At 36.4% G+C, this 27,429-nt stretch overlaps 1 protein-coding gene across 1 annotated transcript; it reads left to right on the forward strand.

The window, feature by feature from the left end:
* The first annotated feature begins 7,611 nt into the window (after positions 1-7,611).
* On the forward strand, positions 7,612-20,180 carry LOC147508832 (uncharacterized). The gene is given in 14 exon segments (XM_086597640.1): positions 7,612-8,056; positions 8,138-8,248; positions 8,340-8,404; positions 8,665-9,118; positions 9,814-10,061; positions 10,064-10,889; positions 10,983-11,984; positions 12,090-12,221; positions 12,314-12,565; positions 15,813-15,918; positions 16,594-16,666; positions 16,794-16,855; positions 17,162-17,316; positions 20,095-20,180. Coding segments are annotated over 14 exon segments (4,017 nt in total).
* Positions 20,181-27,429: the final 7,249 nt, after the last annotated feature.

The following is a 27,429-nucleotide window of genomic DNA, read 5'->3' on the forward strand; positions in this document are numbered from 1 at the left end:
TGAGTTCTTAGATACCAATTATATTTGGTGTCATGTGTGTGGTGTGCAAAACTTAATCTAGACACTCAAGGAAGTGAGATGTGGAATAGAGTTTTGTTTGTGCTCATCATCCTCAAAACAATTATTAGTGTGACCATTACTAATACCTTCCTAACAAATTCTTGCAACAGAAGAACCGTAACATGGTGATGTAGAAGATGGAGAAAAGAAAACGTACTTGATAACTTACTGCGAACTTTTCAAAACCGAGGGTAATACTTTGGACTGTTTTTGATCGACATCCAGCAAATTAATCTTGATAGGATGAGATTGGGATGGGAGGGAAGAGGAAGAGTAAGTTTTGTTTGGGTTTTGGAAAAAGGTGCGATGGGTTTTAGCTAGTGGATGTGAATTCTTTTGTAGGTTTTGTTTTTGTTTTTTTCTACCTTGATTTATTGTTTCCATTTTTCTCTCCAATTTTTTTTCTTATTCCCCCTGGTGACATGGAATTTTATATGTGAACTCACCATTTTATATGTTTAAAGAACTCGGGAACGCTCTCGACCCCTACTTTGTTATACAGATTTTGAACTGAAACATCTTCGTATACAAACTAAATAAACTAAAAAGCTGCTTTCAAACATCAATCATAAGAACAAAATGGATTAACTACCTGATCCTTAGTTATGAGATTTGTAATTAACATATATTAGAGGGTTAAAGTTCCGACAGAAGGTAACGGTTAAAATTCCTTAATTGTGTTCACATGTAAATCTCCTTCCCCAAAGTTCATTGTTGCTCCCTGTATGCATCACTCAACCACAAATAGAAAATAAGAAAATTGTGATTTTTCGTTTTACACTCAAATCAAACACACTAAAATTCATTTTTTTTTAAATGGAATTGAATTCAGAACAAAAATGGAATTGAAAGCACTTAGATTTTATTGGTTTTATTTCCAACTGGTCATTCTCTAAAAGAATAGTCACAATGCCTAGTGCCTAGTGAAACTCATAAGAAGAATATGACGTTCAAATGTAAGAAATTAAAATTACTTGCCCAAGATAAGGCATATTACTTGCGTACTATTCCATAGCTCAGAATGTAGAGTATTGAATACCCATTGCTATTCACTCCCATTTCATAAGTCATTAGGCACGGAGGTTTTTTAAGCCACACCCACAGCAAGAATTGAAGCTTGGGAGAGAGAGCGGCAACTTCGGGTTTTGTAGGGGAACAAATAAGATTTGCATAACCATCACAGTCCAACACTAAAACCTCAGAACATAGTCCTCCATAAAAGCAGTAAAAACACAGTCCGACAATGATATGCTCAATCTCTATAGAAACAATTTAAGAAACAGAGGCACTAAAACATCAGAACACAGTCCTCCATAAAAGCAATAAAAACACAGTTCGGCAAGAATTTCAGATGGAAACAAATAATTTAAGGGAAAACAAATTAAATCATGTAAGATTATCTTTTGAAATTCTTACAGTAAGATTTAGGGAAGCTGGTGCCAGAAATTGGGAGCGAGAGTTTTGCAAGAGAGAGCGACAAGTTTTATACTGAGAGTTGAGACTGTTGCATTGAATGTTAGGGGAGTAACGTAAGGAAAAATCCCATGGCTGCTCTAATGGTAGTCATCAAATCCCACCGATTAAAGTTGATTATTTTAGAAATTCTCTCCAAATGAAGGGAGGCCGGAGTTACGGTATTGAAGAGATTGTGAAAGTTGTCTTCAATTAAAGGAATTACGTGTAATAGTAGTACCTTATCCGTTTCTTTGAGAGCTTGGAAGTTGGGAAGGCGGAGAGAGGCGAGTAGAGGAGGCCGAGTGCCATTTCGTGGAGAAATATAGCCCCTGATTATTGGGTTTAGGGCTTTCCATTTTGAGTTGGAGACTTGGAGGCAGTTTTCTCGGGCAGTTTTTTTCTCCTTTTCTCCTGATTTCTCGTAACCCCCCTATGACGTGGATACCCTCAGAGCATTCCAAAAGGGACTGCTATTATATCTCAATTAGTAGAGTATACCATAATTAACATGGACATTTAAATTTGACCAACCTTTTTTCTACCATGAAATACCCTTGATAAAATATTAAAATCAATTATTCAATGCCTTTAAGAAGGACTACTTAGTCATTTCAAAATTTACTACCATCTATACCCTTAAGATTATATAGTAACTTAAGGACGTATGTGTAAATTCAGGTCGGAAATCAACTATACGCCCCTATTCAATTGTTTGCGACTTACCCATCATTGATTGCCCAAAAAATTACCTTTTATGAAATTAAATTCAAGAAACCAACCGTCTCTCTTCCACTTTACGGCTCCCCCTCTTTTGCAAACAGAAAATGAAATAATATCAGCCATCGTTCTCTTTCTTCCAATTGAGTTCTCCCACAAATAATCGAACGTCTCAACCAAGCCTTCAGTCAAGACAATTCAGGTAGGCCTTTTTGTTTCTTAACATCCTTTTTTCTGCTTTAGCTAGAGAGTTGATCAAGATTGTGTTCTATAAACTTTATAAAAAACACGTAATACATATCGCTGTTGACTTATTTATATGTGTTTTGTTTGGAGCAACAGAACTTTAACTAGATGCACAGGAAATTCCATCGCACTGTTGGTGGCTACATGGTTTCTCCAAAGAAAGGTACAAAGCAAATATGAAACTCACACTGACGTCATAGTTAAATCTTAATTCTTAATACTGCACATTTATATTCTTCAAGTGATTATTTGGAGTGAGGGTGTAACTTTTGAATATTCATCAGCTAAGTAAGCCATTTTCGTTATCTGTGAAAGTAATCCAATGTATACAAATATAAGCCAAAGAACGAGTTTGTAGTTCGCTTTCTGCCATTCTATTTAGCCTAATAGAGTAATTTAGATGTGTGAACAATTTCTTTTAAGGTGACACGACTTTTGGCTAGTGATTGGCCAGAGTCCAACAGGCTAAGCACCGCCAGCGCATCTCTGCTTTGCATAAGTCCATACATAGTTACATACACGCAACAAACAACAATGACATCACAACTTTTCAACACCATTTTGTTTTCTCGACACTTAAATGTACAGAATAAAAGGACACTAGGTAGGCAAAAACTGTAGAATATATCCAGTTTAGATTTTGATCGCCCTCAGTTACTCTAGAGAGTTGATCAAGTTGTTGTTGATGTATAGTCCTGATATCGATATAATAGATTGTGTTCTATCTCACCAACAACTAGCTTTTGATCACCGTCATTTACAAGGACAAAAACCTTTGGTAATGGATATTGGTGCTTGGATTTTCTCTTAATGCAAGAAACATGTAAGAGAACATACCGTCAAGAACATAAAGTTTCTCCTTATCTCTGCTTTGTAGAATCCACCGGGAAGACCAAATGGCTACAACGCGACGAATGTTAAGGTTTGCAGTTATGGTCACTTTATGGTGAATTGTGTCCTGAAGGAACAATTCCCATTAGAAGAATAACAGAAGAAGATATATTAAGAGCAAGTTCTGTGCAAAGATTTGGAAGCAAAGTAGGCAAGGCCAGTAAGACGCGATTCATCAAGCAGTGACCATGAGGTTAGTACATAATCTTTCATTAAGGTTTTTACATGAAATTCAACCAAGCTCAATCACCAAATTAAAGTGTACGTACCACTTCAATTAAATTCCTCTTTTCTTAATGGCTGGAATGCTTTTGCTCATCAATTTTTAGTAACTTCCCACCCACAATGAAAGTGTATGTATCTCTTAAAAAATGTTTATATAGTAATCCATTGAATGCAAATGTTCTGACTGAGAAATTGATTAGACAAGTTCCACTATCATATAATGAAATATAAGAAATTAGGCAGTGAAGCTTTAGAAACAAGATAACAGACACAAACATAGTGGAAAAGAGAGTATGGTGATTGCTTATTGAACACAATTTGAAAATCATGTATGTTTCGATTAGCAAGTTACATAATTTGAAATCGGGCATGTTTCTTTTTTCCCCCAAATCTCTCAGTCAAACAAATTTCAAAGTCAATTTCTATTTTATTAGTTCTTATGGTTTTTACCTTCCATCGAATTTGGTCCTATTGCAGGTACGGGATTATCGAAAGGCTTTATCTGACTCAGAGATATTTGTTCTTGATTAAATTTGCCCACCCTCAACTAGGTGAGAGATGCTGGTTTCTATTTCTACATGCACTCAGGATAGCAAAGTTGGTGTTTGAATATCACTAACACTTGCAGAGGTGCCCCGGCAAGCTAGCTCCTATTTTATTTTATGTTTATTGGATTATTGTTCTATTTGGAAGCATATTTACACAGTTAGTCCTTTCTTGCTATCATGTTATTAGTATAAAGGAAGCAATGCTTGATAAAGATAGCTGAATGTTACAACTTATGCATTGATTTTAATATATTGTGACACGAGACTTGATTGTTTATAATTTTTTCTATGTTGTTGTTCATACATTGATGGGTATTTACGCATAAGGTTCAGATTAGCCAGAATTGAATACAGGCCTGAGTGTGGTCATTAGTCATTATTGGTATTCTTTTGATCAATCTTTTGTAGTTTAGATTTTATAACTTTTCATTTTAACAATTTATGTGCCATGATTTCACCATGAAAGAGACTAATTTCACCTGTAGCAGCCGAGTCCACTTTGAATTCTAATATGTGTTGCTCCTGGTTGTTAAACCTTGCTACGATCGCCTGCTATCATTACATTCCCCTTCTTAAAACTTGACACTATTCGAACAAGCCCGCCCCTTAAGAGATGCCCTCTTTTCAAAACTTTCCAACCCCTTCTTCCACTTCCTAAATTTGATGATTTGCTTTCATAATCGTTTTAATTTGATGGTTTTGAATTGCATTTTTTTTTTAATTTCATTTTCATTAACTCATACTTGGGAATGTTGAATATTTTTTGTCTGGTTTGGCAATAGTGGTGACTTACTAAGTCTTCATTTGGGCTTGCATTTGGGTTCAATGCTCATTTTTACTAGTGGTTTCCCAGTGCCTTAACGACTGAAATGGAGCCATGGGTTTGAGAAACATACGAACGCGGCTATTATTATTGTGCGGGATGAGGATGTACACATTTTCCTAATGTGTCAACGAGCATACGTGTAAGATTCTAAATACTCATACATCTGTGTATTATAGCTTGACAATCTTGGAATGAAGCTGTGCTATGTGATTAAGAGAACGACATTGCACTTTAGTTGGATATAATATGATAAACCTTTTAAGAAGACATTGCACTTAAAATAGTCCATATTAGACAACTTTTAATTTAGCTTATCATACTAAAAATGGACATAGCAAATTTAGTTGAACATAACACCTTCAATCCAGGCGGTTTATACTGTATGTGATAATGGGTATATGTTCTGTAAATTTGTTATGTTTTCTTCATTCTGGATGGTATAATTATTTCACTTTCTTTGCTCTTTTGACTTTGATGTTTATAATAGACTATATGATTTGTTTATTAAAGTTGTATGCTTCGATATGCTTAAGTCCTAGCCGATGTTCTATATCACCATTTAGTAACAAACAAGAACAACGTCCTCTTGGTATCATTTATGTTATGTTCATTGGATGGGCTTGGTAAAAAAAAGATCTCTTCGACAACTTTAATCTCATCCTCTATGGTTATCCAACCATGTATGGGGCTTGCAAAGTTCATTACATATTAAATCAGCTGGCATCGATTCTAATACAATTGATTCTATTGTCGTTATGCTGTTAGCCTTTGGACATAGTATGATTTGCTAAATGGAAATTGACACCTTACAATAGCCACGCATTAAATCAGTGCGTGGCTACCATGTTCACAAAGTGATAATTTTGCCTTTTGTGTTCGCGTGTTTTTTCGAATCATAACTGCCATAATCTCAGTGCTGATAAGCTAACAGGATGCTTTTTTAAAATGGCCATGCCTCTGGTGCTTTTGTTTTTGAGCCATTCAGGTGCAAGACAAGCTTACATGTATACTTGGAACAATCATTTTTTAAATATTTATCGAACTCTTTGATCAGTATGCAAACCATAACTGTTTGCGACTTCTATTAGATTTGTTGTTTTTATATATTTATGGTTTTGATTTCGCCTGTCTTGCTTTGTGGCCAACTACACTATGCTTTAGTGGTCCTTTGCCCTTTACCGCACCTTTAACCAAGTAGGTTTTGTGTTTCAGTTTTAATGTTTCTAACATGCCTTGATTAATTACCAAAACAAAGTCTGCAATGATTAGGCAACCAGAAATCCGACAATTCTTCACACCTACCTACGCATATTTGATGTCCCTTCCCATTCTTTATCATGACTGGGCATATACCTAATCTGACACTACGTGACCAACTTCTTAGTTGGAATGATTTAAAACCTAATTCCGTATATGCATGTTTAATTATTTATAACTGCTTTGTTTATAGGCCATTCCATGTTTAATGTGACTTGATACACAATCCCTCTACGGCGTCTCATTTTGCTTGATGTGGTTCAGCCTGTATGGCTTTACTCTACCACTAGAATTATGGTCAAGTGTCATTATGCCCCTCATAGTCATCGACACAATAGTCATGGATAGTTTTTTATTCATCTCGGCCATGATTAGGTTTTTCATTAACATTGTTTAGATCAAAATCACTTACGTTATAAAAAGCATTTTGAGCCTTATAAGGATCATTCCAATACAGTCTTTACATATTCATTGGATGCTGTGATATAAAAAAGGCTTAAATAAAAAAGGATGATCCCAATTCACTTTCAAATTTATACTATAATTATAATTATTAGATTAGTGTTACATAGAAAGGGCCCAAGGTAGGATCAAGTCAAGCAGCCGTCATAGGCAATGCTTCTACAACATCAATAGCCAATTTTCCCCCATTGGGAAGGGTATGGAGCCTTTTGTGCATTTCCACAAGTTTTTTTTTACCTTTTCTCTTTTGTTGTTTGCAGTCAATACAGTTCAGAAGCACTCTGTTGATCTTTTGAGCTGTGTGCATCGCTATAAGGATAAGTTTATCTTCGCCCAATTTGAATTTTAGGTTAGTTGGCTTCACTCTTGAACATCTTCTTCCTTCTTGAAACCGGTATTGTTCGAATAAAAGTCGTCTATTGGGATATTTAGGATCACATTTTGATTATGTTCCTCTTTTCAATCAAATGAAATACATTCTCATATTTACCATCTTTGCATGAATCGCATTTAATCAATTTCGATAACAAATTTGTCAGCGTGCACTTCTGGATAAACATAAACTACATTCCGCAACTTATTTTAGTTTTAGAATTACTTGCGTACCTAACCAAATATGATGATGTTATTTTAATTGTCTGGACCATCAACAACTATATATTTAATTTTTTATTCTTATTAGCCTCATGTGTTTTAAGGTATGTCTAACTTATTTGTGTTTTCTATTCAAATGTGGACTATTATATCTTTTCATTTTGTTTTATTAATCTGTTAAATTTTTGTTGTCTGCGCTGTTTTGTATCTCTACATTTTCGAATCTGTTAAGCTAGGAGTGGATTAGTAACTCCCTAGATATCATTTCTTTCCCTACCTTTGAAAAGTGGTCTGTGCAGCCAACATATTTTCTTCTGCTACCATTTAGACATGGATGCGCATGAGGAGCACCCAAGCTTGAGTTCCCTTAGTGATCGTGACGTACGACAACAACAACAACAAAACCGGCGTAATCGAGAAAGAGAAAGAGTCAGCAATATGAGCTCAGAACATATGGCCCAGCGAAGGGAACGTAGGCGAATCAATTATTATCAACGAATCCGAAACCAAAGAAATGAAGAATTGACTTCTCAGAGAGAGCGCATACGTGTAGCGTGGTGTGCCCCTCAATCGTTTCTTGCTGATGGATCATTAGACTCCAACAATTCGATGCCTCCCGAGTTAATCCAAGGCCGACACCCATCTAGAGATGTTTCACACGTATTGCTTTATGGAGAACGTGATTTGCAACGAAGATGTTTGACTCATATAAGGCAATATGCTCGGAATTGTATTAATGCAATGGCATCTACATCAGAAATTGGTGGCAATGACGGTAACTACCCCTACTAATTACTTATCCTCTTAGATTCACAACCGATTCTTTATCTAGGGAAAATGAATGGACTCTAATCAGGTTTGGGCATCCTTGCTGATGATATTCCTGACGACTATGTTATCAATAATGTTGGCTTGAATGAGGTCGACATCCAGATCAGCAGTGGCAGCGAAGGCGAGCCTTTTGAAGGTTACATGTGGACCTTACTCTTTACCCAATAATAAATTTGTTCTTTTCGTTTATGTATCTTGCAATACAAGGACCTTTATTTATTTTGTAGACACTGACGCTGATCACGGGGATTTCTGTGTTGATGTCATTAATCCATTCAATGGGATTAATACTGTAATTCACTCTGATGATGTCGGGGGGGAACCATGAGGGTTCAAGAGAAGAAGTACTTCCTATACAAGGTTAAACTTTGCCCTTGAATTAAGTGTATCTATTTTATGTCTTTTGGGGTTTTTGGCTGTGATTAATACATTGACTTAGAAGAGTGTCTTGCCTTAGATAATGGTCAGATCGGTCGGAGGAGGGGAGACACGGCTAGAAAAAGGCGGAATCATAATTGTGTACGAAGCTATGACAACTCTTCAGATATTCAGACACATCGTTTACCACAAGCTACGAATTGTCCACGATGCCAAGTGAAACTGTTCGGTCGCGAACCGCCTGGTTTTTGCTGCTCAAATGTGACAATAAGCTTGCCAGCTTTAGCAACACCGACTGAGTTGGTTAATTTATTTACATCTCCATCAACTACTGTTGTAGATTTTAGGAAGAACATACGTGCATATAATCATGTCTTCTCATTTACTTCTATGGGGGTTAAGATAGACGATGATCTAGCTGACGGTAGAGAAAGAATTTACACGTATAATGCCCGGGGATCTATTTATCACCGTATCGGTAGCCTTTTGCCCAATCCTGGTCACAGACCTAGATTTCTTCAAATGTATATATACGATACAGAACATGAGCTTGACAATCGTATGGCTGAAAATGGAGTGTTGGACAGACGGGTATTGGCTATCATTCATAATGTTTTAAAGGAGATTTGTATGTCAAGATTTTTCGCCAAGTTTCCCAGAGGTTGTCATCACCGAATCTTCGTCTGCTTATTAGAGATAACCGAACAGGAGCACATCAATATAGCATGCCTACATCTTCTCAAGTAGCAGCAATCTTAGTTGGTGGTGAGGATCCAAGTAACCTAAATGAAAGGGACATCATAGCTCAAAGAATATCTGGAGAGTTTGAGAATGTTCCCGACACGGCCGACTATTATGATCCATTTTAATACCCTCTTCTACTCCCTTACGGCAGCCCGGGATGGAATTTGCATATGTTCCGTTCTAATAGAAAATGACTCACGAGTCAACAATTTTATTGTTACTTGCTCCAAGTAAGCCTTCAACTTCGATCTATTTAGTGTTTTGTTCTGTATTGGTTTTCCAAAACAATTACATGACCAATGTCTTCTCCCATTGTTAGATTCGACCAAATGATTCACTTCTACTTCTCCATAGTGGCCGTCTTTTGCAACAATACATAGTTGACAATTATGTTAAAATATCAACTCTAAGATTAATGTGGATACGTGATCACCAACAATAAATTAGGGCTGAGCTTTATCAAGGACTGCAAGACTTTTTAAGCTTAGGAGAAATCCATTCAGGTGTGTATTAAGTTTTATAATTTATTACCATTTAACCGGTTAAACATCCTTATATCCATCTTTTAAAAATATTTAGGTAATGTTGGATGCAAAACAATCTTGCCTGCATCTTTTGTTGGATGTCCCCGTGACATGCACCAGCGATATCACGATGCTATGGCATTAGTTCAAAAGTATGGGAGGCCAGATTTGTTTATCACAATGACTTGCAATCCGTCTTGGGAGGAGATCACTGATGAGTTGTTAGAAGGTCAAGTTCCAAATGACAGGCCAGATTTGATAGTAAGGTTCTTTCATGCAAAGCTTGAAGAGTTGAAGAATGATTTGTTTATACTAAAGGAATTCTTGGGAAAGTAGTGGCACACGTTCATGTTATTGAATTCCAGAAAAGAGGAATGCCTCATGCACACATCCTTCTAATTCTTGACGAGAATGACAAGCTAACAACTGCAGACGATTATGACCAAATTGTTAGAGCAGAAATTCCAGATCCAAATATTGAACCAGAGCTATATGAGATTGTTGTCAAACACATAATTCATGGATCGTGTGGTGCTGTGAATCCAACATGTGTTTGCATGAAAGATAAAAAATGTACAAGAAATTTCCCAAAACAATTTGCACCAGTAACTAATCAAGGAATTGATTCCTATGCTACATATATGATGCGAGACAATGGTGCTTTTGCAATTGTCCAGAATCATCGTCGTCGTTACCGTGTCGATAATCGTTGGGTTGTACTTTATAACCCGTGGTTGTTAAAAAAATACAATTGCCATATCAATGTTGAGGTATGCTCGAGCATTAAAAGTGTCAAATATTTGTACAAGTATATCTACAAGGGTTCAGATCGAGTGGCCGTGGAAGTAACATCTATAGACATAGAAGAACAAGATGAAATAAAGCAGTATGTAGATAGACGTTGGATTTGCCCACAGGAAGCCCTTTGGAGAATTTTTGAATTCCCGCTTAGTCAGATATACCCATCTGTGTATTCTTTGCAGGTCCATCTTAAGAATATGCATGAGGTAACCTATGAAGGCAACCAACTCATTGAGGATGTTTTGGCTGATGATAAGAACTCCCGCACAATGTTAATAGAATTTTTTAAACTTAATAGCATTGATGAGGCTGCTCGGCTATATCTTTATCGTGAGATCCCTGGACATTATGTATGGAACAAGACGTCTAATCATTGGAAATAAAGAAATGGACATAATCGTGTCATTGGAAGGCTTTATGCAGTATCCCCTCTTGAAGGTGAGAGGTACTACTTGAGGGTATTGCTTAATCATGTTCGGGGACCAACATCATTTGAGCATCTACGAACGGTCGGATCTAATGTATACCCCACATTCAAAGAGGTGGCTGAAGCATTGGGCCTGCTTGAAAGGGATAATGATGTTCACGAATGTTTGCTTGAAGCATTGAGGATACAAATGCCCTTTTCTCTACGGAAATTATTTGTTACAATCTTGGTCTATTGTAATCCATCTGGAGTTCGTGATTTGTGGAATGAATTCCATAGCTATATGGCCGAAGATTACACCGCGTCGGGTTTGAACTCAACGTATGTGACAGATCGTTTATTACGCAAACTTCAAGTGTTATTGGAACAACATGGTCAAAATATTTCGGGCTACAATTTGCCTGCAATCACCGGTGAACATGTCGACCTAGATGATATATCCAATTTGGTTAGAGAGGAACTATCTATTCCCATTGCTTCAGAAGACATTACTTCTATAAGTAAACTTACTAATGATAAAAAAAATGCTTATGAAAATATTATCAGTTCGGTCCAACAGGGAGAGGGTGGGGTATATTTCGTTGACGGGCCAGGCGGAATAGGCAAAACATACTTATATAAATCCATTCTAGCAAAACTCCGGAGTGAGGGCCAAATTGCTATTGCAACAGCAACTTCAGGAATTGCCGCTATAATGATGTCTGGCGGTCATACAGCCCATTCTAGGTTCAAGATTCCAATACCAATTACATCTACGTCCACTTGCAAAATAAGCAAGAAGGGCAAATTGGCATGTTTGTTACAACAAGCGAGTATACTGATATGGGATGAGGCTACAATGACACATCATTATGCGTTTGAGGCACTGGACAAAACTTTAAAAGACATCACAGGCAGTGAATTGCCTTTTGGAGGGAAGGTTTTCGTTATGGGTGGAGATTTCCGTCAAGTACTCCCTATTGTTTCACGTGGGACAAGAGCACAAACTATTGATGCATGTATTACAAACTCACCCCTTTGGGAGAAAGTGCATGTGATACGTCTTAAGGAAAACATGTGAGCGAAAAATGATCCCGCTTTTGCGGAGTTTCTTATGAGCATAGGCGATGGGACTAGACCATTTATTGATGGGGACATGATTGAACTTCCTAGAGATATTGTCGTGCCGTGGGAGAATGAGCATTCACGTGTGAATCTTATAAATGAGATCTTTCCAAGATTACATGAAAATGCCGGTGACACCGACTACATGATTAAAGGGCAATAATAACTCCTAGGAATGAAACTGTTGAATTAGTGAATGATGAAATAATTGATCAGTTTCCAGGTGAAGAAGTGTCGTATTACTCTTTTGATTCGGTGGGAAATGATTCGCGTGGTTTGTACCCGCAAGAGTACTTAAATTCTATCTGTCCCAGTGGTCTGCCTCCTCACCAGTTGAAACTCAAGCTAGGAGCTCCAGTTATTCTAATGAGAAATTTAGATCCTAAGAATGGCCTATGTAATGGAACACGACTAATATGTAGAGGGTTCGACACACATGTAATTGATGCTGAAATCATTACTGGAAATTTAGCTGGTGCTAGAGTTTTCTTGCCCCGCATTCCATTGCACCCCTCAAGATGCAAGGCTACCTTTTGAGCTGACTAGGAAACAATTTCCTATGAAGCTAAGCTTCGCTCTTACAATAAACAAATCACAAGGTCAAACAATACCAAATGTTGGAGTATATTTACCCGAGCATGTTTTCTCCCACGACCAACTCTATGTTGCTTTATCAAGAGGAGTTTCACAATCTTCGACTAGAGTTTTAGTTAAGAAGGGAACATTAAGGGGTCTCTCTGGAACTTACACTAAAAATGTTGTCTACAACGACATCCTCCGTTCTTGCAGTGCACAGTAGCCGTTGGTGTCTTTTGTTCTTAGCTGCCTAATTATTGCTTCATATATTTGTATGTTATTTTAATCTTCCTTACTTCGTACGTTGATTGTGTCTCTTATGTACACAATATAGAACTACAGTTGCCTCTGCAATTTCCTTGCGTTCTGCACCAGTTAATCCATCGAACGAGGTTTAATGATATGTAATCATTTGGTGTGCAATTTGACAAGTCAATTGCACTATTTTTTTTGTTATAGCAAGGAATTTACATAGGTTTTTTCCAAGATAAAAATTAATTTTTATGTTGTTCCATTAAGTTCATTTCATTGAGAAGATATATGAATTTGTGAAATTATGCCTATACATATCCATTCACAAGTGTAACCAAAGGAATTGATATTGTAATCGCATGTGTTCCCGCAAAGAATATTAACTACTGCCAATTAGGTTTTCCTAATATCACTACATCAAGATTATGTTTGACGGTTTACGCTTCTTGCTGGGAAGTTATTATATAAAACTACGGAGTGGATAATGTGTTCTTACAGGTTTGTGATCATTTCTTTAACTGAATGCAACTTACTTAACTTTGGAGGCAACAAATTTTTCACAAACGCCAAGGGAAGAGGAGGTAATTATAACTACCTTAAATTCTACCGTTTTGCGTTGTACAATCGTTGGTTGCAATGGTATGAGTCGGAGAGCTCACTTACCTTATTATTGAGTCCGGATACCCCGTGTCGTGGTCGTCGAGCCTACTACTACCCTTATTGCTTCCAATATATGTTGAAGCCTATGCCAATTCCTAATTTTTTGAAGCCTTTATCTACTACCAAGTCTTGATCGAATTACAGTACAATGGATGGATTCGTCACCATGAAGGGTACTAAACCTGATACTTATGCTCTGCTGACTGTGAGGTCAACTGGGAATCCCAAAACAAAATATGCTGACGAGCTTACCTGAAACAAAGGCGATTATGAGCACCCTATCGCAAACTAAAAAGCAGAGATGAGTTCTTCGGTCGAAAGGCTCCGAGGATAAAGGTTAGGTGGACGTTTTGCACGAATGGTTTAACTAAGAATAGGGTACTATATGATACGGGCAGATTAACCTAACAACAAAAGCAGGTACTCGTGATAGTCAGTTTTGGTTTTGCTTAGCAGGTCAGGGCACGGGAAGGGATTCCCACAAGGAAGTAGTATCCATTGGGTCAATCATAATCCCATGGGTACCTAGCTATGTGTGGAACACCCAGGGGGCAATGTTCAGAGCAAATAGATGCCACTGGTCCGAGCTTAGGGAAGCGTCCCCGGCATGGGTTACATACAGATCCAGTTGATTATATAAGATATAAGATCCCCGCATCGGTTCACGTCACGCTCTGACGAAAAGAGTGATTGTGTTGTCAGTCCTTTAGCACTGAAAAGCTATACCGGCCCTTCTCCCGGGCTTTTAAGATTTTGAAGTCATCGTGGATGGCACGAGTTGAGGAGTAGAGTAGGGTGGACGTTGAAGGCTCTCTTTCGTAAAATCCCTTTTGGTGAAATAATAGGTTCTCCCCCTCTTTACTTTTATCTCTATGAGGTGTAGTGGAGAAAGCGCTGGTCAGAGAAAGACACCCGCATTAAGAGCCGAAGAATCGCGGATCGCCCTGTGCGAGGCGAGAAAATAGCACCTTGGTCAGTTACATCTGCTAGAGTGTAGGAATCCGATTAGGACGTTGAGTTCTTCCGGTAAGAGCCTATCGGGTCGGGTTTCTTTGATCCTTTGATCTTGGCCCTTTCCTCTATGAGTTTCTCTTCGACCAGGTGAAGTTGCAACGCTCTCTTGGACAGGCCAATGGCCAAGGCTTGCTCTGAGAATACCCGTTGTTAATAAACATTAACATTATCTTGCTCATCCATATTGAGAAGTTTTTACATTTTGAAATCTTCATTTTTGTAATGTTCTGGAATGTTAAGTACCTCAACTGGCAAGGAAGTTTGATAAATCTTCCTTTCCTAGCAGAAACGGGAAGGTTGTGACTTTCTTTGCCCGACAGGACTTTGGGCATTTGATTAGCAAAGGCCAGGTTAGGGTCGGCCCTGACGCCATTCGCAAGCATGGCGGATTTCCTTTATTTTCTATTTGGTGGCGAGCAATTCTTTCTTTCTTTTTAAGGGTGTGGCTCATCTGTATACCTTGCCTGACTCTAAGAGGCCTCCCTATCCCTAACCCAGGGAGTGGGTTGAAAGGACGACAACATTCAATCCTACATGAAACTTGCACGTGTGGCTCAGAGCGTTTAATGAGGCTAGCTCGGACTACGCTAAGAATGAATCTTTTGTGCCGTTCATATGATCATTGTTATGAATTAGAAGCGCATAACGATAACTACATTATGAATCGGAACAAAGAATCGCTTATTTAGCTGAGTATTAGCTGATGAGACTTGGTGGGTACACATGTTCAAAGATGAAATGGAGCATGATGATAACGAGTGTGTGGGAATCCGAAAAGCCATTTACCCCGCATTTGAGCCCCAATGCGGAGAAGTGTTAGACAATTAGTCTTCATTGCATTGAGAATGTACCTAGACTCCTAGAGAGTAGAGACCTGATCGTCCAGTCTTAGGCCTAAATTTGGATTTTCAGTTCTTCCAATGAATACCGTGTCTCCCTTGCTATAATGAGAACTTACCAAGGGACAAGGAAAACTCCATTGATTTTTAGATAAATAACCAAGTTCTGATTGCAGTTGTGATAGGCTTTTCATCTTATGGTCATAAACAGATCAATTTAATTTGCATTTAATAAGTTCCACTTGCCGATTACTTTCGCCGTTCTATGTTCTTTCTTACGCGATCTATTTTTTTGTTTCAACTTTAATTTTGCAGTCATCCGAACCTGGAGTAAAACCATGCTATGTTTAGTCCTCTAAAGTGACATTGCATTTTGATCAGCTTTCCCAGCTGAGCTGATCGTACATGGGTCATGGGGACCTTATACATTTGATAACAATACAAGAAGTTATTGCAGTACACTTTGCTGGTGTTTCAATGTTAGATGGTAATAATGACATCGCGGAACAGTCATAGTGGCAATAAATTAAACGTTAAGTCTTTCTCATTTTGAACTTCATCTAGGAGTCTATTTGATCTGCCGTAGGAGAATTCAATTGGTGATTAGATTGTTCAGTAAGTTGATTCCTAGAATATTGCTCAAGTTGAGTCCTGCATGGATTGGCTATCTGCATATTTGGCTCCTACATGGTCAAACACAATTTGATCTTAGTTCCACAACCATTCAATTCGTGCTCTCCCGTGACTACATACTATGCTTCTCACCATTGATAAAAGGAAAATGATAGAGTCCTACAACTTCTTTTTGTTAGTAACAAGCTCAACATATTATGTGGCGTCAAGGTTGCAACTTTGTTAATATAGCTGTCAGACTACCTCCGATTCTCTGAATGTCAGAACTAAAAGATACGAAAGAACAGTAAAAGAAGAGTATTAACGATTGTAGATGCACCTTACATAACTTGAGCAACAGATTCAGCAACCCATGTAGCATCACCAAAGCAATTTCTTTTTTTCTGATTTGTTTTAGCGCTTTTGATTTTAATTTGTTTCCTGTGATGTTTAATCAAATTATTCATAGGGTCATTGATTAGTTGTTTGGCCTTTTTTCCCCCCTTGATAGTTTGGAGGCTATGATTTACGTACATCTACTTATTTTCAGTGAGGCTGATGGATTCATGTCGATTTTTCATGGGTTTCTAGGACCAGGTGACATTGATGTTGAGCAATGTCAGGTAAGTTACATTTCTTTTTTATTTAGTTTGTTTCGTCCCTGTTGTATCTAACTTGAATTTTTTATGCATTAATTTAAATGAACAACAATAAGAACCAATAAGAACATATGCTATGGAACAAATGCAGCTACCGTCTGAACTTTCAAACATACACATTTCTCTGGAACGGATATGGTCACTTTTACAAATGTAATAGCATTACAACTGGATAACATAAACAAAGCAATTGACTTTACGTTAGCAATATAACCTCGAAGGCAGCCAAGAATACTGAAAGGGATTCAAAAGTAGCTGTGGTCCCTCTTAATTTCATTGGACATTATGTTTCTAAAACCTCAGAATGAATATATTGCAATAACTGAAAAAGTAGCTTAGAGCCAACATTGTTAGGCTCTAACGCACCTTAAACATACTATACGCAGAAAACACATGGAACCATACCATAATATAGGTTCAATGATTTGTTGATTAATGAATTTCTACCTGTTGTTTCAGGGATGATTTTGGCGAGTTTGCCGACTTTTGTTCCAAACTATTCGGTGACAGGGTCAAGAAGTGGGATTCCATAAGTGAACCTTCAATCTTGGCTACTCATGGCTATTTAAATGGAATTAATGCTCCTGCTAGACGTTCACCACCAAATGGAAACTGTACATCAAAGTAACCAAATAGTGGTTCATGTATGGAAGCCACCTTGAATTGATGCTACTTCAGCATGTTTTAAGAGGACTGATGGTGAACAAACATATTGATATACAAAAACACCAGTTCTCCTTATATTTAATAACAATCGACGTGACCTATTCCTCATATGAGAGCCTATATTTCTATTTTGCGATGTGGTCGTGTGATTACATCTCTTCAGTTTTCTTTCTGTTTTTTTAAAGATATTATTATTGCTTATTTTGTTTTATTTTTAACGTCATATTGATTCAGTAGACAATACGTGAGCAAGTTATCATTTCTTGCCAATATCTATATACGTATTTTCAGTTCAATTAGTATATTGGTCCAGTTAGTAGATTCACATTGTAGTATACCAACTACAACGCCTAATGTGTACATTTGAACCACAAGAGAAGAAAAGTAACTAATGTGCACCTCAAAACACAATTGCAGAAACTGATACTATTTTCGCATTAATAAGGCCGTATGAATTTCCCCGTATCACCACACTCAATCATTTTAATCTCAATTAAATCAAGATGATTATTCCAAGGAAAAATTATATAAATCAAATTTAAAACATCTTAATAATTAAAAAAACAAGTTAAGAGCCAATCAAAAAAAAAAAAAGTTAAAAGTGAAACATAGAGAGGTAACAATCATAATGGGCCTGATACACTGTTCATCTTGCCCAGAGCCAACTAAAATTTAATAAGAAAGCGGCAAAAAAGCAGTTTTCACCCTCGAACTTGTCAAGTTTTACCACTTACCCCCCTGAACTTCACTTCAGGCAATTTTAACCCTGGACTTGTAAAACGTATCCAAATTCCATTTTTCCGTTCATTTCCGGCACGAAAAGTGACGTGGAATTATATTGTCCGATGTGGCAAAATAGAATTTGACACGCGTGGCAAAATTAGAAATTCCACGCATAAAATATAATTCCATCGCCACTCCACTCCATGCGCCACTCTTCAGTGCCGGAAATGTACCGAAAATATGAAGGTGGATATGTTTTACAAGTACAGGGTTAAAATTGCCTATATGAACTTTTTGAGGGGGATAAGTGGTAAAACTTGACAAGTTCGAGGGTGAAATATGCCAATTATATATGTTCGAGGGTAAAATTGCATAATGGGCAGTTTTCACTTTTCCCTTTGCCCATTATATATATATATATATATATATATATATATATATATATATATATATATATATATATATATATATATATATATATATATAAAAAAAAAAAAAAAAAAAAAAAAAAAAAATCGTGATTGGGTTCTCCCTCCGCTATTCCTCCTTCTAAAATGCCCGCAATCTATACAACTTCCAAATTACCATTAATGTATATGTTTAATATCAAAAACGTATGCAACACCCTTACAATATTGAACCTCTTAAATTGGTCAAGACCGTTCTACTCCAAGGCTACCTATACTATTGTTTATATACATGTTGTGCTGGAGAGGTTGGGAGCATATCGTTCAATTGATCAAGTAAAATATTTGCATCTTCCAAGTAATCGTTGGAGTTACATACCATGCTATTATTTTCCTCTCAATCATGTTAGTCTTCGCCTTATGTGCAATCAAAACTTTCTTCTATGGCACTATCAAATAATTATATTCTTTTTTCTTATGTAATCTAGATGCTCTTTCTTTGTAAGTGTGTGTTTAAGATTTCGGCTGAATTTCTTTCATTACATTCAATATAGTTGTTTTGTAGGAATACCTCAATGGCAACAAAATGTAATTCCATCACCTTTCCACGCTTTGTACAGGTACAACCAAATTGAAAATAAAAGTTAAATTCGACGACCATGTGTGGAGTCAATCCAATGAATAACAACAATGAGGTCTTAAGTAGAGACTTTCTGCTATTGGATGCTAAGGTAATCAACCGCGTTTGTTTTGCAATCATTCAAAATTTACCACTGATTTTTTCCCCTTCTTGCTAGAGAACCCACATACATGCTAAATTGGAATCGAAGGATTTTAAAGAATTTGACAAATTTGCAAAAGGAGCTTTGTTGGAAGAGGGCAACATCTACGTCATTGAGAGATTTGACGTGGTGTTAGCAACGACCTATCGCCCAGTGGTGCATCCCTTTGTAATAAAATTCAAACCAGAAACATTGATACAGTCAGTTGATGAAGGGGGGGCTGAAATCCAAGATACAACTTCAATTTCATTGAGTATAACACGGTGCCAGAAAAAGCGAAACAGAAAACTCTTTTATCAGCTAATCAATCACAATCTTATGCTTAAATATTCCCTCTCCGTTTTACTTCCCTATTAAATTAAACCGTATCTTAAAGTGAACTAAAAATGATCAAAGATCTAACCTTATATTTATTTAAACAAGTAGATGTGATTTGTGTGTTGAAAAAAGTCGGCAGCACAAAACAAAAATCTGGATCAGTTTTAAAGGAGATAGTACTCATGGATCGGAAGTTAGTAGACCCTTCATATATCAATTTAAACAAACAAACATATTGTTGTAACCTAATCAAGTTTATTCAACCTTTAGGCGTGCTGAAGTGACCATTACTTTATGGGGTGATCTCGGTCGATCGATTCGGATGGCATACTAACACAACATAATGTGATCATTATAGCCACTTCAATCGGGCTGCAAGGGATTATCAAGGTAATAATACATTTACAGTGTTCGCAATTTGAATTGTTATTGAAAAATTAATTACTCTTAAATTCTATTCTAAGCCGATGCACTTTTAATATGTCTTTTGTTGTAGACAAGATTACCCTTTCATCTGTTAGTGGTACAAAGATCTATGTCAACCTAGATATCCATGCTGTCACTGAATACAAGCGCATGTGAGTTTAGCATATTTATCTAACATATTTGCATTCGTTCTTTCATACCGCATTAAAAAAAAGGTTATGAAAATAAAAATAAGTTGATATATAGGACAAAATTGTCACAACATATAACTGTTGTAGATGAACGTAAACTATTTTCGTTTATATAACAAATGAATGTGTTGTAATCAACCACAATAACATTTGGGCCAATTTCCTCTCCCTTTAATTGGTTTGTGTATATGGTTTACTACCATTCCTTGGCTATATATTGTCCTATACACATATCGAGTCATACAGTCATTTTTATTGTTGCCCACTAGCATTGAAGCTGCAAACATATTAGTCGAGCTTGAGGGCCCTGCTGAAAATCTATCTGAAGAAGCACTACTTAGAGACAGGAGAGTTACCATAGGTGAATTGAAGGAAATGGGAAGAGATCAATCATATAAGGTATATGCTAATTTTTTTCTTTCATATATGAATGTGTATACCTTTTGCTCAAAATATACTCCATTCTTTCTTATGTAGGGATCAAGTTATACTTGCAGTGCCATTATAGACAAAGTATACAGTACTAATTGGTACTACAACCATTTACAAAGCGTTGTATGAAAACGATTGCTCAGACTGAACCCAAGACACCCTGTCCAAAATGTAGGGTTGACAACGAAAAAAGGTGAGTTAAATATATGTTTTTTGTTGTTTTATTTCAATCGAGTACAAAATAGGAACTATATGTATATCTACTTCTTGACTATACACATTCTAACATCTAAACAGGTACAAGCTTCGATTTGCTATTAATGATTTCTCGGACATTACCACTTTTGTGGCTTTCAACAAACATGCTGAACACTTGGTTAAGAAGTCAGTTGAAGAATTAGAAATTATCCATAAGGCAAGCTAATTAAAAAACCCCCATGACTTCCGTCTATTTTTAAAATGAAGGTCATTTGTCTAAATTACCCATTCTTATCCAAATAACAGGACCGAGAGCCCAAAGCGGTTCAAACTGAACTAAGGAAACTTGAAGGCCGCTCTTACATTTTCCAAGTGCAAATTGCCGAGTTCAGTGCAAAGGAAGGGTTTGAATCGTTTACCGTTGAGAAAGTTTACCCTAACCAAGCTGTCATCGATTGTCAATTGGATGAGCAGGTAGTTTCATTCGTGTCTTTTTGGTAGGATAACAAATTTGTTTTACTACAATCACATTTAACCATTTTACACAACCTTAGGGAAACCAAGATGCATCTGTGGAGTCAGCTGTTGATGTTGTTGAAGAAGATGATCCATGCAAAGAATTAAACTCCGAGATGCAGCCATCAAAAAAAAATAAAAGAACATAGTTCAAGGTGAATGTACAACACAACACTCTTGGATGTTGTAATTTAAAATTTTATTTATTTTGTTTATTAAAAAAAATCTACATGAAGCATAAAATCAAAAGTCCGTGTGTAACAATGTTTTCACCCTTTCTACATTGCAGGAGACATCCATGGCTTCAGAATCAATACATTGTCATAACTCTACTTCTTTTACTGTGTGTTCTTAACAGGAGGGATTTGGATACTATTTGAGAAGTGTGCCTCTTTATGCCTTTTTTTCTCTGGTGCCTTTGTGTTTCTTTTTTTTTTTTTTTTTTAAGACTATCTGTTTCGTTTTGTGGTTTGGTGCTTCTAGATCTAACTTTGGTTTATTTTTTATATCAGTTATATGTTAATTGTTTTGTTCCATTTTTTTTCCCTTTGTTTTTTTTTTATGTACCATATGCTGCAATTTATCTCTTGCTTTTCCCTTTCGCATACACCAAACATCTATGTATGAATCCTAAGGATTGTAACTACCATACCAAGAGATCTAGAAATGAAGGTATATGTGAAACAGATGGAATCTCTTATGCAACTTTCTAATGTAGGCCAGTTTAATTTAAGTGTTCTACTAGGCATGTAATCACGCCGCTATTAAATTGTTCGCGAGTTACGCCTTCACATTAATATCAATTTATTCCCATTTATACCAGATTTAATTGCTTGCAAACCGGCCCGTCTTTCTTTATCGCCCATTTCTCTCATCTATAGATTAAATTCTTTTTTGCAACAGGTATAGCTTCATGAAATCGTCACAAAGGTAACCTTTTAATGGGGATTGATTTTTTTTTTTTTTATATGAATTGTTGTTGTTTGTTATTTGACCATCAAATAAAATTAGAATGCTTACTAAGCGTACTTTGAGCCGCTAAACGCGTTAAAGGTAAGAAAGAGTTCATACTTGTGGTGTAGAAAATGGATTAGCAAGGAGTAGGATATATGCATTACCGTCATATTACTTTTTCATAATTTATAAATGGTTGGCAAACTTAGTCTAACATTCTCAAGAATGGTAATTTCTTATAGAACAACACTTAACAGATATTTAAAATTATTAGTCTGATATTGATTGGCGTAAATTAATTTGTTCATTGTCTAATAGCCATCGTTGTTTGTCTCGGCTGATACTACAATTTAGGTCAGGTTGCGTACTGCATTTCATATGGTTTGCCTCTCCGTTTTCCGGTGGTTTTATATTCCAGTTTTCTGTTTACCTTTTCTGCAGTTCAGATGGTTTCTCTCTGTAAATCTTTTTTTTTTCTTTTGTTATGAGATGAAGCTGTGAATACTCTTATGTTACTGACAAGGTTGTACTGTTTCACATTGGAAGTTAACAGAAGGTATATAGAGGTTGTGGTTAGGATAATTAGAAACAAGCACGAGAAGTGAACACCTTTCGACCGACTTTTGGTGATCAAGAAAATTCGGGATTAATTTTGATGAGGTTAATGCTTTTGCTGAAATTGATTTAGGCAACCACTTAATCATAATATAATTAGGGATGATGTCAAATCGAAGCCTCTACAACGTCATAAACTTTATTGTATTCTTATTTTCCCTTGGTGGTAGGGATTTGACGGCATGTGCAAGGTATGATTTTGCATAATCAATCTTAACCACAAGTTAATTACCACAACCTCTGATTTTAATATTTTTTTTTTTTTAGGTCAACTATCGAGTTCGGGTTCAAATTTTTTTTTTGGTCCACTCAAGCTTTTCAATCTAGGTATTATTTGTTTTATCAATTTTGTTCTCACCTATACTACTTTGACTTGCTTACCTTTCTTTTTGTGTGCAAGTATCATTATATATTGCATGAGATTTTATTTTTTTTTTTTTCTAAATGCATGATTTATGAAGTCGGTACATGCATGGACTGAATTTCAAGGTTCATATGTGTAATGCATAGGTGTGTATTAGATATTGCGTGTTAATGTGGGTTCAATGGTTTCATATGTTGATGCTATTCAATAACCGATTGGTTTTAATATTGTTGAATTTAAAAAAAAAAAAAAAACCTTTTATCAAGAGTGGTCTCCATGCCGAATAACACATTTTAGCTCACATAAAGGGTTCACATTTAAGATTAGCTTATCAATTTGCAAATCCACAAGGGTTCCACCGGTTTCAACCGAAGTTGTGGGCTTAATATTCCTATGTATTTTATCTGCTATCGTGGGTTAACTTGGTTTAGAGAGGAGGAGTTCATTTGTTACCCCATTAGGAAAAGGTGCGTGATTCACTTTATTCAACTTGATATCTCTGTGATCATCATACTTTCTTTGGCTATCTTGATACCATTTTTCAGTATAATTCTTCCTTCTAGAGCAGTAAATTTATTAAATCAGAATAATTGTTTTGTTAGTCACTTTTTTTTTTTTTTGGATTATTGTCTTTCTTAAATCCTTAATTTTTGGATGTAATTGTGGTTTGGAGCCCATACACATGAATTGAATAATGGTTGTTCACTGTTAAAAGGTTTCTTCCTTCTCTTTTTTCTTCCTTCCATTGACAATTTGTTTGAACTTAATTTTTGAAAATAGGTTTTTGGCTGCTGTAGTGTGTTTACAGTTACTATTCCCTCCAAATGCGAGACCTCATAATGAAGGATAACTTGGAGTGATCTTATGGTGGTCTATTGGTAACGTTACTTGCATAACTTGCTATCACCTTTCAAGGTATAGGTATGGATTCCTTGCTTTTCATGTGAAGTTTGCGATCTCTTTGTCGCTTGAGATGATTAACCTGTTTGCAAAGAGTATGCATTATTACAATGATATCCTTCTTCTAGCATATGTAACCGCCTTATAGACCGTCCTTTTTCGCTTTTCCATATTAAGGTTTTTAATATTAGGCATTGGGGTTGGCTGTCGATCAACTCTATACATGTCAAACCAGTTGAGAGTAATCACCATATGAGGGTACGTATCCTTGGTCCAAGCAGCACAAATTTTATAGGTTTGACAATACTTTTGAATCTATAATTCTTTTCTACCTACAATTATTTGTCAATGTTCATGGTATTGGGGTTTTTATTAATATTTGGTGCTAGGTTTGTTGTCGATCAACAAAGGAACGAAAGGTGGAGTGATTTGAAAGAACAAATTGTTACTGGAAATAAAAGTCCATTTGGTTACTAGAATTGCCCATATTTAACTTGAAACTTTAGATTTAGTACTAAATTTTTCTGATGCATCAATGTTGCTTGAAGTTTTGTGGTTGGTGTGTTGTGTGTGGAATCTTTTCAGTGCAATTATGTAGTACATATATGGATTGGACGTTCATGACAAAAGAAAAAACTATAAGTATGCGAACATATAGTTTACCTTCTAACTCTTCCGTGTCTGTATTTTGAGCTTAATACCATGTTGAACTCGATAGCGTTGGTCGTATATTAGTAGTTGACTATAATAAAAAAAAATAGTAAACTGAAGCTGGGAGGGACTAAATCAATTGTTGGGGCCTGTTTCCCCAAAAAACAAAATTCTGTCCTAGAATCTTTGCCACCATTGTGCAAAAAGCGTCATTTGCCGAATGGACAACATATTGTGTTCGAGTTATCTATCACTATTTTTTATTTCTTTGAAAAAAAAGAATTGAGTCAATTGACATTTACCTTGCAGTTCTAAAGTTTTTAATGCTTAGATGTTAGGCTAGGGTATTGGCATTGGTTGTTTTTAGCTTTTGCTATCCAACCCTTCTAACGTGAGTTGGCATGCAATGCTTACAGTGTTAACATAGGCAGCCATGGTAGTGTATCTTTATAGTTCCTTAATCCCTTTACACTAAAGTTTACATATTATGGTATCCCTTTACACTAAAGTCACTATTATGAATGATTTTTACTGGTTTGAGAAATAGGTTGAAAAGGTTGATTCCTTCTTTTACCTTTTGAACTCCTGCTGAAGGTAGAGCGCTTGGACAAGGCCGGACAGAGTGATATTGCTTCGAGATAATATAATCGTTTTTCGTGCCTTGTGGCCATTCTTGGCAGAGGACATACCAGGTTTGTGTTTTGGACTTATCTATTGTGCTACCAAATATTCTTTAAAATTACACTGCCATCCTTAGCCAAAGATCGATGTGGGTGTGTCAGGTTTGCCTCCGTGGAGCCAGTTATGGTCTACATATCACACTTACGGGGAAACATACCTTATTGCATCGCCCTGATTTGCGAGGAAAATGTTGGTGTCTTATCAATCCGAGTTTTGGGCAGTGTTCCATTTAATGGTACTCCCATAAGTTAGAAAACTCTAATATATATGTTAGCTTATAAGGTGACATATGGGTAGTTTTCTGTTACATCAAATGCTTTCATTGTTTCTTTCTCCAGGTTGGTGAGCCTTCTAAGGGTGTTATCTGTTGTTGGCCTGGAACAAAAAATACTTAGGCATTGCCAACAGATCAGCTCGTTGATTCATTTGTGTTATTCGAAGTGAACACTCTAGCTGAATATTTTCCAGTGGTCTGAAAACTTTATCAGGTTACAAAGTATTGCATTTTGAAAACAATAATTCTTCATGCATAATGATTCACAATCAAAAGTTTCCGAGCATATTAATGTGTTTGTCATTTGATATTTAATTTTAAATTGCAAAGATTTCTAATTAGATACCAACTTGGTGAGCGTGAATTGGACTGGGGGTTGAGGCAAGTATGTTGTTTACCAACCCTATTATCAAAAATGAGATTGTTTAGGAGATCCTGATGACAATAGTCCAATCTTGAAAAACGCTGGACCTGCGTGGGGTGCCAAATAGATCAGTTCCGCGTTACTCTTTAACACTCGCACGCTAACCCAGAAACTGACACCACCGACGATTGGAGAGTAAGTGATGTTATAATACTTAATTTGATTGTTACTTGAGACGTTAAATGCCTATACCTAAATTTCTCAAGCAATCTTAAATGACTTTAGTTGACAGACGTGTATCACACACATGATGCAGCGCTGCCTTGGAGCCCAGCCGTGCACTGCCCCTTCTAAAGTTATCAAGTGATATTGAACAGGAACCAGGCACCAGTTACACCTGACCAATGTGTCCAAAGTTTCAGGATCATTTCCTTTCAACGTCTTCCACAAGTCAAATCAATGCTTAGGACTTGACTCCGATAGAGTTATCACCATGTGTACTACTGTTAATTGTATCATCTAATTTTGTCATGTACGAACTGTAATCACTTTTGCAACTGTGATTGATACTTTACCCAATCAATCAAATTTACTTATTGAATATAAGTTACCAATTCTAGAGCTATGGGCAATGCCAGTTATGTTTTTATCAGGTCTGAATTTCCTTCCAATTTTTAAAGGTTAAACAGCATATATGATGTCCAAACACGATGAGATATGTAGATATTAACCTCATTGGATACTAACATACCATCACAATATGTTGCTATAAAATACAAATGCGGTGCGTTGCCCCAAGAATTCTATTCCACCAAGTATCCTATTAGTATAGGTTCTAAGATGTGTCAGTACTATACAAAGCATATCTTATTTTTGTTAGTGTTTTACTTGGAGATTATTCCATGTGAATTCTCCATATTAGTTGATACATTACTAAAGGTCCTCAAATGCAACAACACTACACAAAGATCCAACCTTTGTTTTAGAGAAGTTTTTTTAGTTATGCAGTTTGAACTAAGGATCCTTACAAGAAATTTCATTAACAGAGTGAGTCGAGATCTTTTATCAGAGTTCTTTGGACAAATAAAAGGGTTAGTCCATCACAAGTTGAATCTATATGTTAATGTGTTGATAGGTTGGATGTTACTATCTAAATCCAACTTTTATATGAACTGCAGGTTTCCAAACATTATGGAGTTGCAACATAGAACTCAACACCACCACTTCTGCCTTCCTAGACTTTGGATTCTTCAGTTACTATACGT

The sequence above is a fragment of the Coptis chinensis genome, chromosome 3 (genome assembly GCF_015680905.1).
Source record: "Coptis chinensis isolate HL-2020 chromosome 3, ASM1568090v1, whole genome shotgun sequence".
Lineage (NCBI taxonomy): Eukaryota > Viridiplantae > Streptophyta > Magnoliopsida > Ranunculales > Ranunculaceae > Coptis > Coptis chinensis.